At 44.6% G+C, this 14,845-nt stretch overlaps 1 protein-coding gene across 2 annotated transcripts in view; it reads left to right on the forward strand.

The window, feature by feature from the left end:
• Positions 1-14,845, forward strand: part of USP46 (ubiquitin specific peptidase 46) — a 62,632-nt gene that overhangs the window by 41,613 nt on the left and 6,174 nt on the right. For both annotated transcript variants that reach the window (XM_004268276.3, XM_033425444.2), the window contains exons 5-7: positions 3,396-3,472; positions 11,040-11,123; positions 13,242-13,439. In XM_004268276.3, coding sequence (XP_004268324.1) covers positions 3,396-3,472; positions 11,040-11,123; positions 13,242-13,439 — 359 coding nt within the window. The remainder of the gene's footprint in view (positions 1-3,395; positions 3,473-11,039; positions 11,124-13,241; positions 13,440-14,845) is intronic.

Consider the following 14,845-nt stretch of genomic DNA (forward strand, 5'->3'; position numbering starts at 1 on the left):
ATTTAGGGAATATTCAGCCATTATTTTTCAAATCGTTTTTCTGCCCTATTCTCTCTCCTCCCTGTCTGGGACTCCAATTATGTGTATGATATCTAACAGGTTTATTGAGTATCTGTTAATTTTTATTTCAATCTTTCTTTTTTTTCCTTTATTCTTCTCCTTGGATAATTTCTTCTCCTTGGATAATTGTTCTGTCTTCAAGTCCCCTGATGTCTCCTCTGTCATCTCCAGTTCTCTGTTAAGTCCATCCAGTGTATTAATTTTTTAGTTCTGGAATTTCCATTTGACTCTTTTTTTGTTTGTTTCTATTTCTCTGCCGAGATGTCTTATTTTTTCCTTCACTGTGAATATATTTCACTTTATCGAAGATATTTATAAAAGCTTATTTAAAATCATTGTTTGTTACTTCCAACATCTGGGTCATCCCAGGATTGGTCTCAGTTGCCTCCTTTTATTTTAAGAATATCTTCCATTTTCCTGGTTCTTCACATATTGTAAGTTTGGGTCATATCTGGGACATTGAGAATGTTCAGTTTGAGAGACTCTGGGTTCTGCTGTTTTTCTTCAGTTAGTTTTAGCAGGTAGTTATCTTGGTTGGACTCACTACAAACTGTTTCCTAGGCAGCAGTTTGACTCTTGGGTCATCCCTTTTGTAACCAGCCAGGTTGCTGTGAGTGTACTCTGTGCATGTGTGTGGCTCAGGGGTCAGCCAGAGATGTAGGTAGACAGAGTTGGGGACACTTTCTCAGATTCCTTCCCTTCTTCTCAGTGGACATGGTTTCCCAGATTGGTTTTTCTGGCTCCTAGACCAGAAAGACTGCATTTTCCCCCATGGATCCCACTAAAGGCTGTGAAACCATGAACTCATTATTTGTAGCTCTTTTCCTCCATGTGTGGACTCCCCATCTGCCTCCATTGCCTTCAGGTAGTTGCTGTTAGTTTATAGTTATTTGAGTTTATACTTTTCTGGAGGAGTGTTGGAAGGGCAGGATCTTAGTCATTACAGAACTTTTGAACTTTCACTTTAGTAAGGGGGAAATAGACAATAAATGAATAAAAATAAAATATACCTAGAGACATACCTTGGAGATATTGTGGGTTTGGTTCCAGATCACTGCAATAAAGTGAATATCACAGTGAAGCGAGTCACACACATGTTTTGGTTTCCCAATACATATAAAAGTTATTTTTACACTATCTTGTAGTCTATTAAGTGTGCAATAGTATTATGTCTAAAAAATGTACATACCTTAATTGAAAAATACTTAATGCTAAAAAATGATAACCATCATTGAAACCTTCAGTGAGTCATAGTAGTAACACCAAAGATCACTGATTACACAGCACCGTAAAGCATAATAATAATGAAGAAGGTTTTAAATATTGTGAAAATTACCAAAATGTGACACAGAAACACGAAGTGAGCAAATGTTGCTGCCAGTAGACTTGCTTGACACGGGGTTGCCACAAAACTCCAGATTGAAAGAAACACATTATGTGCCAAGTTCAGTAAAAGGAGGAATGCCTGTCACGTTAGTTGTAGTTGTGTTGGTTATATTTGTTGCTTTGTTACAAACTTCCCTAAAACTCTGAGACTTAAATCCACTCTGATTCTTTTACTGTAGTTCATGCAGCCATGGGTCGGCGGGGGGTCGCTGATCCAGCCGGCCTGGGCTGAGCCCGTACGTCTGCATTTCGGCTGTCTCACGATGTGTCTGAGGCCGGTGGGGATGGGGCTCCTCTCTGGGCCTGGCTGGGGCACCTTATAGTGAGAACAGCTCTGCTCTGTGGGTCTCTCATCTTTTTCTGGGAAGCAGTGGGCTAGCCTGGGTTACCCTTCTCATGGTGACGGTGGAAGTGCAGGAGAGCAGTCTCATGTTTCATTTAATGTTTCATTTAATACGATACTCACAGTGTAGTAACCCGTTCCCAACTTTTTGACCATTTTAGGCCATTTTAAATGTTTTTTCCATCCTTGATTTGTTGATGAATGCTTACTTACTTCTTAAAGCACTTTACATGTATTATCTTATTTCATCCTTACAACAACCTTATGAAATAGATACTCTTACTGCTCCCACTTTACAGATGAGGAAGCTGAGGTACAGAGAGGCTAAGTACCTTGCCTAGTGTCATCCGCTTTGTAAGTGGCAGAGACAGGATATGGAGTTGGGCAGTCTGCCAATACCCATTCTTGGGTACACAAATGAAAGTATAAAGGGTTGTGTCCACATCTCTGACTATTGGAGTGTTGGGTCATAGGATAGTTGTCTCACTTACAGGAGTATGATTTTTGTTTTGCTGCCAATTGACTGGGCATCTCAAAGTTCCTGCTGGGCTAGTTTGTCCCTCCCACTCCAAGACAGTGAAATGCCAGGCAAGCTGGTGAGCTGCTGGAAGGCAGGCACCAGTCGGTGAGCTTTGATAAGTACAGACCCAGAATTGGTGTGGTGTCAGCTGTGCAGGCCAAGAAACAGCCAGGGCTGGGGATGGGTGTGGCTGAGAGCAGTCCAGTCTGCTGGGCCCGTGTGAGCCCAGGCTCCCGGCCAGCTCCAGGTCTGGCTGGTACCACAGGCAGCATGGGCGTGTTCTACAAAGGACAACACTTCCTGGGCCAGAGGACAGCTCTGTGTGTGTGTGTGTGTGAGAGAGAGAGAGAGAGACCCTCCAGCCCATAGCACATTCAGCCCCCGGGCCCCCCCACACAGTTTCAATGACTAGGCACAGGAGGAAGGGAGTGATTTCTGGGGACTGGCAAGAAGTGCAGACAGCTGAATGGAGGGTGATCATCTGAGCATTAGGTTTTGTTTTTGGTTTTTTTTTGTGGTATGCGGACCTCTCACTGTTGCGGCCTCTCCTGTTGCGGAGCACAGGCTCCGGACGCGCAGGCTCAGCGGCCATGGCTCACGGGCCCAGCCGCTCCGCGGCATGTGGGATCCTCCCGGACCAGGGCACGAACCCGTGTCCCGTACATCGGCAGGCAGACTCTCAACCACTGCGCCACCAGGGAAGCCCTGAGCAGTAGGCTTTTTAAGGCTCTTGTCCTTTTTCCATTTCCATTGTTATCATTCTGGCAGGCTGAGCTATATGGATACCTGTGTGATATTTCCTGCTTTGAAACAGTGGGGGCAATGAAAGGACAGGAAGAGAAATCTGGTTGAGTTTTAACTATGAAAAGCCTGAATCAAAGCTGGACACAGATGAGGTTAAATGGAGAATTTAGGATTTTCTCTTGTTCTGGATTGTTTTCAAGGTAACTGGTAGCTAGAGAGTATACAAAGCCATACCTGACTGACTGCAGTTATGGTTTTTGGTTACCTGTAGGTGTTCAAAGTTTTATCTACTTGTCTATTATGTATTTTGTGCCTAATGCTTTTTTTCTTTTTTTGCTCCAGGTTAGTAGCAAAGATGAAGATTTTCTTGACCTTTCTGTTGATGTGGAGCAGAATACATCTATTACCCACTGTCTAAGGTAACCTCATGAATTCTGACAGTGGTCTGAGCTTTTGATCAGGCTAGTAAGTACATGGGGGGAAAACTCTTGTGTTTCTTCAGGACATAATCTTCCTTTCTGTTAAACGAACATAATCCTATTATTTTCTATTTCTTCTTTCCTAAGAGAGATTTAAAAATAAGTGTATGTGGTCTGGAGAAGAGTCCTGCTGAGGAGAGAGAGGATCAAGTGGAAGTCATTAGTCATTACGTTTAAAAATAAGGTTTTGATCTTTAATACAGATGTGTGCTTTGGGCTCTCATCGGCCTCTCTCCGTCTCACACACAGAGACGCACACAATCACAGAGTCACACAATTAAGTTAAAAAGTGCTACAGATGCCTACCATTACTTTCTTTTTCTAAGCTCATCTATTCTGTTATTTAAAACATTGTGGGAATTCCCTGGCGGTCCAGTGGTTAGGATTTGGAGCTTTCACTGCTGCGGCCGGGGTTCAATGCCTCGTCGGGGAACTAAGAATCCCGCAAGCTGTGCGGCGCGGCCAAAAAAAAAATTATGCACTTTCGAGCTGAGAACCAATGAGGGCATTACCTTTTCCTCCATCTTTCAGCATTGTATGGAGCTCACTTATGGAAAAAAACTTCCTCTTAATTAGGGTTGAGGAAAGGCAAGGAGCCCAGAGTATAAGAGCAACACATTAGTGTAGCTATTGTGCATTGACTCATGTGTTGAAAATGTGCTCCAAGTTGATGTAGAGGCACAATTCCCTTCTCCTGTCCTCACTGTCTTCTCCTCCTTTCGACAAGTGGTCATGAGCGCTTATAATTAGCCCAGCTCTGTTCTGGACACTGGAGGTCAAGGGTGAGCAGCAGGTATGCATCTCATGGTGCTTACAGTCTAGTGGGAATCCATGGACAGGGATCAGTGCTTTGAAGGACATTAAACACGTCTAGAGAGTGCCTGGTATTGGGGGTACCAGTGTAGACCAGGTGGTCGGGTGGGCCTTCCCATTGCTTATGATACCTCAGCTCAGAGATGTTTTATTGTGTCACTACAAGGCACTATTGATTTTTATTTTTTTGTTTATTTTTTAAAATTTATTCAAGTATAGTTGATTTACAATGTTGTGTTAATTTCCGCTGTACAGCAAGGTGATTCAGTTATACATATATATATATATATATATATATATATATATACATTCTCTTCCATTATGGTTTATCACAGGATATTGAATATAGTTCCCTGTGCTATACAGTAAGACCTCGTTGTTTATCCAGTCTCTCTATAATAGTTTGCATCTGCTAATCCCAAACCCGCAGTCCATCCCTCCCCTCCTCCCCTCCCTCTTGGCAACCACAAGTCTGTTCTCTATGTCTGTGAGTCTGTTTCCTAGATCAGTTCATTTGTGTCACATTTTAGATTCCACATATAAGTGATACCACATGGTATTTGTCTTTCTCTTTCAAGCCACTGTTGATCTTTATCAGTGGGAATTGTGTAACAGAATTGTTCTATCAGGAGTTCAGGTTACTTAGAACTCTTTAGACTAGATTAAAGAGACTTGCTGTGGCCATTTGGCTGTTAGAAAGTCATTTTTCAGGGCAAAGGCACCAACTCCAACCTGGAAGAGCGTCCTGGTCCATCTGAGGGTCATGTATCGTGTGAGCTGGGGGCTGATTACTCTCCAGTTCCCAGGATTCTGAGCCTACCCTCACCCCTTAGAGTTACTGCAGCACCTCCTGTTGGTCTGACATTTCATCCCTTGTCTCCAGATGCCTTGGGTCCAGGTGTCTAGGGTACATTTGTTACCTCTTTGTTTGCAAAGCGTTTTGTGGGCCTGGATGGCCTTTCTTTCTTCTGAATGGTTAAGGTTATGGCACGGGCTCCTAATATTCCTGTGAAAAGCAGCCGGTTTTGATTTCCTCCTGGTTTTGTGTTCACAGGGAGTCGAAAAAGGTAAGGTTGTGCCAGCGCCGGTCGTAGGTGAGGGGGAGGGAGAAAAGGTATTACTTGCCCATTTGTGCTTCTTTGAGAAGGGGAGTTAGTTTGGGAGGCTGACTGTTCCCCTCCCCTCTAAGAAATTCTGGGCTGTTCAGAAGGGCAGATGGCAGTGACTATAGCTTTGAGACCAACCAGGTAAAGGGCTAACTCTAGTTAGTTATAATTCCAAACTTTGGGGAACCTTGTTATAAACAAACGTAACCCAGAATTATGTTTCCCCCCGCCCTTTTCTTTTCCTTGGAGAAGTGTATATATTGGCGATGCATACCTGATGAAGGCAGGCTAGAGGCATGTGGAGGCGTTAAAGCAGGATGGGTGGGTACGGAATAGCCTCAGAGTACCTTCTGAACAACATCAGATTCTCATCAGACTGTCCAGGCTGATATTCCTGAAGGGCCTGCCCCACCCCATCTTACCTCATCCTTAAAATAGACCTTGACTGACTTACCTAGACCTGCCCTCATATATGCCTAAGGTCTCACCTCCCCAACATAAAGAGAGGCCCTGCCAGGTGTCGCCATTCACCGCTGAGAGTTCTGTGATGGGGGTGGCAGCTTTCCAGCCTTTCCCAAAAGATCCAAGTGCAGGAGAAAGTTCCAGGGAATAAATGATGCCAGCTGATGCATTAGCCTTTTCTATTTGAGAAATAGAAACAGAGGAGGAATGATCGTGATCCTTTTTGGCCCCTCTCATAGTTTAATTTGCTTTGCATTCTTTAGGGTTTCTTTCTCAAACTAGAATTAGGAGTTTTCTTCTTTAACATCATGCCTGCCTTATCTCTTCTGATGTGGTACTTATCATTTGTTTCGATTTTGAGAAAAGTTAAAAATCAAGCTAACATTGTAGGATTTAAATGTAAGATCTCTGCCACCTCCTTCCTGAAGGGCTTTAGATGATCAATTACAGTGTGTTTTCAGTGAACTTTTGTCCCAGAGAAATGATGATATAAATGGTGGTTAATTCAGGATACAGGTCTAGAGGAGGCACTAAAGCCATATTGTAGCTGAGCTATGATTCTAATATTTCACATCTCAGCACCGTGTCTTAGGCAGAGCGAGCCATCTATATCATAGGAGGATACTGAGAAAGTTTTTTTTTTTTCTTTTAAAAAGTTCAGGGATGGCCTCAGGCAAAAACTTAAAATACGTGAATTTTATCTTAATTATCCCCCCCATGTCCTTTTCGGTATTTTTTGTCTTTTGCTTCAGGGACTTAGTCCCTCCCTGTGGTTCCTGCACAGAAACGTACCGTTCTCCTCAAAGGGCTCCATGTTCTGAAACCACTCTGCTCTTCCTGTCATTAAAAATTCCCATTCCCCCAGGGCCAGGGAGGTCAGCCTTTTAGTTCTCCCAAAGCTCTATTTTTTAAATTACTCTATTTTTAAAGAAATGTCTTTTCTGTTCATTTTGGAAACTTCCTCTGTGTGCTAAGTTTACACGCATCCCCATCACACATCCATTGCCATATGCTCATCTATTAGTTTCTCTGTTTCCCTCACTTATGTCTTGGTTTTGGTTGTTATTTATATATGGTGCTTGCTAATATCTGACATGTCTTTCTTTTGGATTTCTTTTTTTGACCTTCTTTAATACTCTAGTCAGTAGTTCTCAAACTTTGGTGCATATCAGAATCACCTGGGGAAGTTGGTAAAAATTGAGGCCCAGGCCATATTCGACTTTTGTGAGCCTGGGCATCTATTTTTAATTAATTTTTGTGGGTGGTTTTGATACCACCAGAGTTTGAGAACCCCCGCTCTAGATCTGTGCTACTCAAACAGGGGTCTGTGGACTAGTGCCGTTGACATCACCTGGGATCTCATTAGTACGGCAGCATCTCAGGCCTCCTCCAAGAATGAGTGCGTGACTCAGAGCCTGCGTCTTGACAAGATTTCCCGGTGCATGAGTGCATGTTAGTATTTGCAAAGCACTGGGGACGGTGGCTCTCAGCCCACGCAGCATACTGGAACCACCTAGGGAGCTTTAAGAACAACAGTGCCTGGTTCTACCTGGAGAGATTCTGTTGTAATTAGGCTTGGGGGAGGGTGAGGGGCGATTGAGATTGTTTTTAAAGCTCCCCAGGTGATTCTGATGAGCAGCTGGGTGAACCACTGCTGCAGATTCTAGAACAAAGCTTCCCAGCTGGTGCGCCCCAGAAGATGGGTTACAGGTGCGTGTAGATCCCCTCAGCTTCTGGGAGGCTGGGCAGAGCCTGGAGCTGCCAGAGGAGCAGCCGCATCGGGTACCCCAGCTCATTTCTACGTAGCACCATTATTTTATGTGGGTCATGACATGAAGATTATTGGGAAGCCTAGCTTGAGAATTCTTTTAAATTCAATTTTTTAGCTATTGTGTGGAGTGAAAAGTTAAGATTTTAATTAAAAATGTATCAAACATAGACATTAAACATGGACATGGTAGCTATCTTTACAACCTAGAGCCATCTTACCCAGGAACATAGTTTTTCTCCATTTTTTTCAAGTTTTCTTGTATACATTTCCATTAGGTTTCATAGTTTCCATTTAAAGGTATGTGTTTCATATTAGATTTGTTCCCAAAGTGGATTTTTAAAAAGTGTTTCATTTCCACTTTGATTCTTTCTAAAGAACTACAGAGAGTTTTGTGCTTTCCCAGTAACCTCTCCTCTGTGCTTTGTTGTAATTTATCCCGTGTCAAAAAGACCTCTCTACTCTCTCCTCTTCTCTTTGATTTTCTCATTGAAAAGTTTCCTCAACCTTCGTCGCCTGCTTTTGTTCCCACAACTGTATAGCATCACCTGACAGATCTGCTCTGCCTCAGTTTCTTGCCAGGGCCACTCTGTCTTCCTAACTTAGCCGCATTTTCCAATTCTCGACTCACAGATGCTCCAAAAGCATCACCCTGTCTCTCCTGTGTCATTGAGCTTCCAGCCAGCTAGGGCTGGGCAGGATGGTGGTTATTTGTGAATCAGGTCTGCACATTAGGTACCAACTTCTGCTATATTTCTACGTAGTGGGTCTACAAAAACTGCTGGTTTTTTTGGCAGGGGGCGGGGAATAAGAGAGAGTCGAAAGTGTTTAATTCCTTATTTGTTGTTGTGCTTGCCTTAGTTATTCTGATTCTTTAGTTGGATAAAGAGATTTGTCTGTGGTAGACATTCCAAAAATGTGAATCTCCACCGTCACCCGGGCTCATCCCCCCCTTCTCCTTGGTTGTTCCGTTCCACCCCAATAAACGTGTGTGGGCCAAGAAGAGATTTCACATCAGTTACTCCGTGAAGAGCTGGCTAGTATGCATTCAGCTAAGTTTGAGTCTGTATTAGGCACCAAGCGCTTGAAATCTGGGGGTTGAGTGTAATTGCCTTCTGAATTGTTTCCTTGCTTTTCGACCCCCTCCAGTCCTTGCCCCAGAGCGCTGCCAGAAGTGATCCGAAAAGCACTGTCTGATGCTGTCGCCCCTGCAGAGACCAGTTAGAGAGCCACAGGGTCCACACAGCTTCTAAGAAGCGTGCTCTGTACCTTGCATTCATGCCTTTGGGCCTCAGCCTTCACTCTGTCTGGGACCCTGGACTCTTATTCCCCTGGCTCACTTTCCCTTTTTGCGAACCTGACTCAGATATCACCCCTCGGGGAAACGTCCTGAATAATCCCAGTTCATTTCTCTGTCCTCTGTGCTTTCCCCTGGACTTTATACACACGGTTCTCTCTTTGTTCCTTTGTTCAGCCAACACACGTTATTGAGGGCCGTTATGGGTTGGGCCTGTTCTCAGTGCTGGGGTTCTAGCAGTGAGTGAGACAGACAGGGTCACTGCTCACACAGAGGGGAGGCGGCTGATCCAACAAACAGGAGGATGCTTCAGATAGTGATAGGTGCTCAGAAGAAAACAAGACAGCAGTAGAGTAGGGGCTGGATGGGTTTGGAGAGAGTGGCTGGGGAAGTCCGCTCCAGAGGTGACTTTTAAGCTGAGCTCTGAGCAGTGAGCAGGGCCAGCCATGGAAGCATCTGGAAAGAAGCTGTCAGTGCAGGGGAAATTGCAGCAGCAAATGCCCCGAGGCAGGGAGAGCGTGGCACTCTGGAGCTACACAGAAGGCCAGCCGGCGGGGCTGGAGCAGAGTGAAGGAGATGGGGTGGGGCGGGAGGTGGGTCAGAAGAGCAGTCAGGACTCTGAGGACAGGCGGTCTGTTGGCCATGGTAAGAAATTTGGATTTTATTCCTGATTGCTCCGAGAAACTATTGGAGGATTTTAGGCAGGGGAGTCAATCGTGTGAAATGATTTATGTTTAGCCTGCAGTGAACACTAAGTGTTGCAAGTGGCTTCTTGCACGTGTCTCTGGTAGACTGTGAGCTGTGTGAGGGCAGGCATTCTCTGCGGATCCCCAGCCCCTAGCCCAAGGTACTGTCAGTAGCCACTGGGGAATTTAGTGAATGAACAACCTGTGTGTTCTCTTGATAAGCTCTGTTTAAGTGGTTGAGTCATTGACACCATGTAAATACCATTTTCTATTTGATAAATCTGATCATTCTGGCGCTAGGACACTCCCTATGAATAAGGAAATGTCATAGACTTTTTCAAGACTCTGGGGTATTATGATATTCTGAATGTTACTCAGCCTTTGAAGCAGTACCACAGGAATGTTAAGTAGGATCTCAGTGACCAGAGAAGAATGAAAAGCCATGACATTTAAAAAATGAAAACCATAGGTAGTACAGTAAAACCTCATGATAAGGTGAATACAGATATAACATCCCAGTGGCATTTGTTCTCAGGAGGCAGGCTGACGTTATCTTCCGGCGTGTGGGGAGGTGGGGAGTAAGGGCTTGGTAGACATCTCCTGATCGTCTGGGACTTTCTTAGTTCAATATAAGGGCCACTGAACATGCTTTAAATTTTATTATCTTTACTTTTGTGCTCTTTGAAAATACAGACCACCTGAGACAGACCATTTTTCATTAACCACGTAATAAGGACACCTTGCATTTTGTATGACTGACATTTTTGGACTCGACTTTCACTGAAATGGTTGGCTTTTACTAGAGTTAGTATTTTTCCATTGTAATTTTTTAAATTTTATTTTGTATTTTTTTTTTTTTTTTGCAGTACGCAGGCCTCTGTTGTGGCCTCTCCCGTTGCGGAGCATAGGCTCCAGACGCACAGGCCCAGCGGCCATGGCTCACGGGCCCAGCCGCTCCACGGCATGTGGGATCCTCCCGGACCGGGGCCCAAACCCGTGTCCCCTGCATCAGCAGGCAGACTCCCAACCACTGTGCCACCAGGGAAGCCCTCCATTGTAATTTTATTTCCAATTTACAGGTACTCTCTGTTAAACCCTGAGTTTTTCTTCTGAATCAGTTGGAAATCCTAATTTAGATCTATCTATGTCCCATTAAATAAAGCTATACTTGAAAATCTCTCGTGGTGAAATCATAACCCAGCCCAGTGGACATGCTCTAATGCATCATAGCACCTGCTTCTAAGAAGGATCTTTTCTCATTACTTCTTTGCCCACATTCACTTAAAAATTACCCTACAGGTAATAGGGGGTTTAAAACATGGTAAACTGAGTGCATTTTGGACTTCTTTTAAGTTGAAAATATTTTTCTCTGCAGAGACTTCAGCAACACAGAAACACTGTGTAGTGAACAGAAGTATTATTGTGAAACGTGTTGTAGCAAACAGGAAGCCCAGAAAAGGTACGTAAAGGGTTTAGCTCAGGGGGTGGCTTTGTGTCGTCAGAAGGAACCAGACAGTGGAGCCCGACAGATCTGATTTTTGAATCCCAGTTCCATGGGCTTGTAGCCAAGTAGCTTTGGAGAAGTCAGTTACCTTCCTCACTGGTAAAATAGGATAAGAATGCCTACCTGGGGAAGTTGCCCTTTCGTCTGTTTGTTCATTCATTCATTCAACGTGCCAGATAGTTGTGCTGGGTAAACAAGTGGTGAGCCAGTATAAGCACTCTCCTCTTGGGATTAAAGACAAATTATAAAACGGATTTAGCATAGTACGTAACACATAGTGGTCACCCGATAATATTGTTAGTGTTGCCTAAATATTGGAACTTCTTATTTAGAAGACAGGCAAAAAAAAGAAAAAAGAAAAAAAAGAAGACAGGCAAAGAAAAAAAAAGAAAAAAATCATTTAATAAGGAATCATGAGGAAATCAATATCATAAGTTTGTGGATAGGTGATAAGAAAGTTATCATATTCTGAGTTGATACAGGACCCAGAGTTGCCCATCATTTTACCAGCACCAGCCAGTTCCAGCTCTTGGACAGTGTGAAATAGCCAGTCCTTCCCTGTATTCTGTCACCCAGAAGCCAAGAAACTTGACATTTTAATTATCCTGTGAAGCCTTACTGTGAGTTAAGTTTACCCTGCCCATGGTTGTGGTATATTCGGGGTAACTCACAGACGCCCATTCCTGCCGCCTAAAACCCTCAGGGGTCTAGGCTGAGGTCGAAATAGTTTCTCTGCCCAGTCTCCCAGCCCTCCATCCTCAGACATGCACATCTTTTCTTGGTGCATCAAAACTTAAGACAGGTTAGTCACTGCGGTGGCAGGCAGGAGTTATCACTTGCTAGTGGTCGAGGAACTCACCTCTGCTCCCACCCATGTAATCTAGGTCTTCCTATGGGGCATGAAGGTGTTTTCTGTTTAGCCCTGGAGGTTTATACATTAAAATGTCATGTTCCTGAATAATACAGGGTTCACTATAAATCTTATGTTTCTGCTGATGTTGGTATTTTGCTTATTTTTATGAACAGGGTTTTTACTCCATAGATTTCTGAGTGATATTCTCTTAAAATTTGTCCTTTACAAATAATATGCATTGAAAATGTGCACAAGTTGAAGAGCATTTACACTGATTCAGGACCTTCATAGAGGGGGTCCTGGAAGGCAACCAGAAAATCCTCTATTCTAGCAGAGTTATCCATGTAAAACTGTGGTCTTTGTGACTTCCTACCGAGGAATATTAATGGTCATCTAGTGAAAAAAGCTTTCCACGTTTATGTAAGTTGGCGAAATGCTGCATCAAACACAAAAGAAAATCCTTTTCTGCAGGATTTCTCAAATCCCTCAGTATGCTAATGTGCGAGGAGGAACTTCAGAATAGAAGGGAGCATTGTGCAGACTTGGCCCCAGAAACCCCACATCCGTTAACATCTCCAGGGCTCTCATGAGCCTGTTTGGGTAAACGTAGCCCTAAGCCAACCCTTGCGTTCACAAGCGAGGAACCTGAGAGCCAGAGAAGGGAAGTCACTTGCCCAGAAGCACAGGGGTAGGGAGGGAGAGTGGGCCCAGCATGCCTGGTTACCTGATGACCCGCAGTGGGCAGTATCTGAGGCATCCCTGCTGGTCGGCCCTCAGAACCTGTGCGTCCAGACTGCACCTTTCCGCTTGTCCTCTCCCCAACCTCCTTCTCTCAGAAACTCTCCCCCCTCGTCTCCATTATCTCAGGGTGAGGGGGTTTGTCCAAATACTGTTCTCCCTGGGAGGCAGAGGGCAGTGAGGCAGAGCAATTGCACATATTTTCATTGGTACGAAAGTTCTGGGATGTCTCCTTTGACCAAACAGAGACACCTCCCCTGCCCCCGTTTTGCTTTTCTCTGCGGGCTAGGCTCCAGCTAGCCGAGCCTGTAGAAGTCAGCTCTGCATAAGCGAGCATCCTTTCATTCTTGCGAGTGGTTTGGCCGTTTGCTGGTTTGAATTTTGTTGGACCCCTCCTGCTCTCCATTTGTGCAGGTGGCGTTGTATTCTCTTCCTCTCATGGGGGTTGGCTACCACTGATTTTCTACGTCATGGTTTCTTAGGATGAGAGTCAAAAAGCTGCCCATGATTTTGGCCCTGCACCTCAAGCGATTCAAGTACATGGAGCAGCTCCACAGGTACACCAAGCTGTCTTACCGGGTGGTCTTCCCCCTGGAACTGCGGCTCTTCAACACCTCCAGCGACGCGGTGAACCTGGACCGCATGTACGACCTGGTCGCGGTGGTGGTCCACTGCGGCAGGTGAGGGCAGGTGGGGAGCGCGGCGTGGGAGAAGCGGGAGGGCTGTCCCCGGGCCAGGTGGACCCCGCCGCACCCTTCCCGGCTGGTGAGACTCAGCGGTAATGGTGCTTTGGGGAGTCTCCTCCAAGCTCTGGTTTATCTGTCACCTCAAAATGAATCTAAACGTACATACATAAAATAAGTTAATAAAAAATAAATTAAAAAAGTAAAAAATAAAACAGTTGCGTTATAATAAAAATAAACGTTCTCTCATAAGGGAAATACTAAGTCTCCATTGGATATAAATGACGCTTATGGAGTTTGGAATCACATGGAGAAAGAAATGTTTATGCTATGATTTTAATTAAGAAACCAGGTTACACGTATAGTATGATCTCAGAAGTGGTTTAAGATGTGTGAATAAAGACTGGAAGCAGTAGATGGAATTTAAAAATTTTTTGGCATTTTGAATGATTGAAATGTACTCTTAACAAATATTCTTTATTCAGTTTTTAGTCTTTCCCCAATATTCTATAATAAGTACATAATCAGAAAAAAAGGGAGTAAGAGAGAGGGCCCCTCGATGTAGAGAAGCAAAGTGTCTTTGCTGGAAGTCTTTTGAGGAAGTATTTTGTATTCTGTAATTTGGTGTAAAGCCTGGAAAAGTCTGCGGGAAATTCACCTCTTTGCTATCCTTTGCTCGCTGGGACGGGTTTGTGTCCCCTCCCTGGGATCGGCACGCCGTCACCCTTATAGGTTTCAGATTAGGGCCTGTCACAGAGCAGGTGTCTTTTCCTCTCCATTCTCCTGGATTGGGTTGTGGTGAACAGACCATTACCAAGAGGATGCGTGGTTCCCTGTGGAGGGATGGATGGATTGATTTCTTGCCCTGTACTGAGTGGATGGTATCAGAAACTGTGGCTTCACATCTGAAGCACCTCATGTTTTGTCCCATGCAGAGTAACTTTAAGTCACGGGTTATTGCCTTACGTTCTCAGAAAGTTGTATTTGTCGGTCAGTTGTAACTTTAAGTCACGGGTCATTGCCTTACATTCTCAGAAAGTTGTATTTGTCGGTCAGTTGTAAGCCATCTTTCTGTTTCCCCTGAAGAATACTTCTAGTGGTTCATTCTTGTAAAGAACAGAGGGATTCAGCGATCTGGAAACTAGCCATGAACACTGGGTCGGGAGGAGGTCTTGGGGGCAGGCAGAGCCTGGTACCTGGAGGGTCTCTGGTGGCCGAGGTGGGCAGTGTGGACAGGAGGTGGAGGTGTGTGGGGTACGCAGGGGTTTTCAGTATGGATCTCTGTGGGTGCTGACTCTGGTCCCTGGGAACGCTGGTGAGGACAAGGCAGAGACCCACTTACGAGAACTGGGGGACAAGTAGGAGGCTGGGTTCTAGAATAGTCAGTGTCTGTAACTGGGGCA

The sequence above is a fragment of the Orcinus orca genome, chromosome 4, assembly GCF_937001465.1.
Source record: "Orcinus orca chromosome 4, mOrcOrc1.1, whole genome shotgun sequence".
Lineage (NCBI taxonomy): Eukaryota > Metazoa > Chordata > Mammalia > Artiodactyla > Delphinidae > Orcinus > Orcinus orca.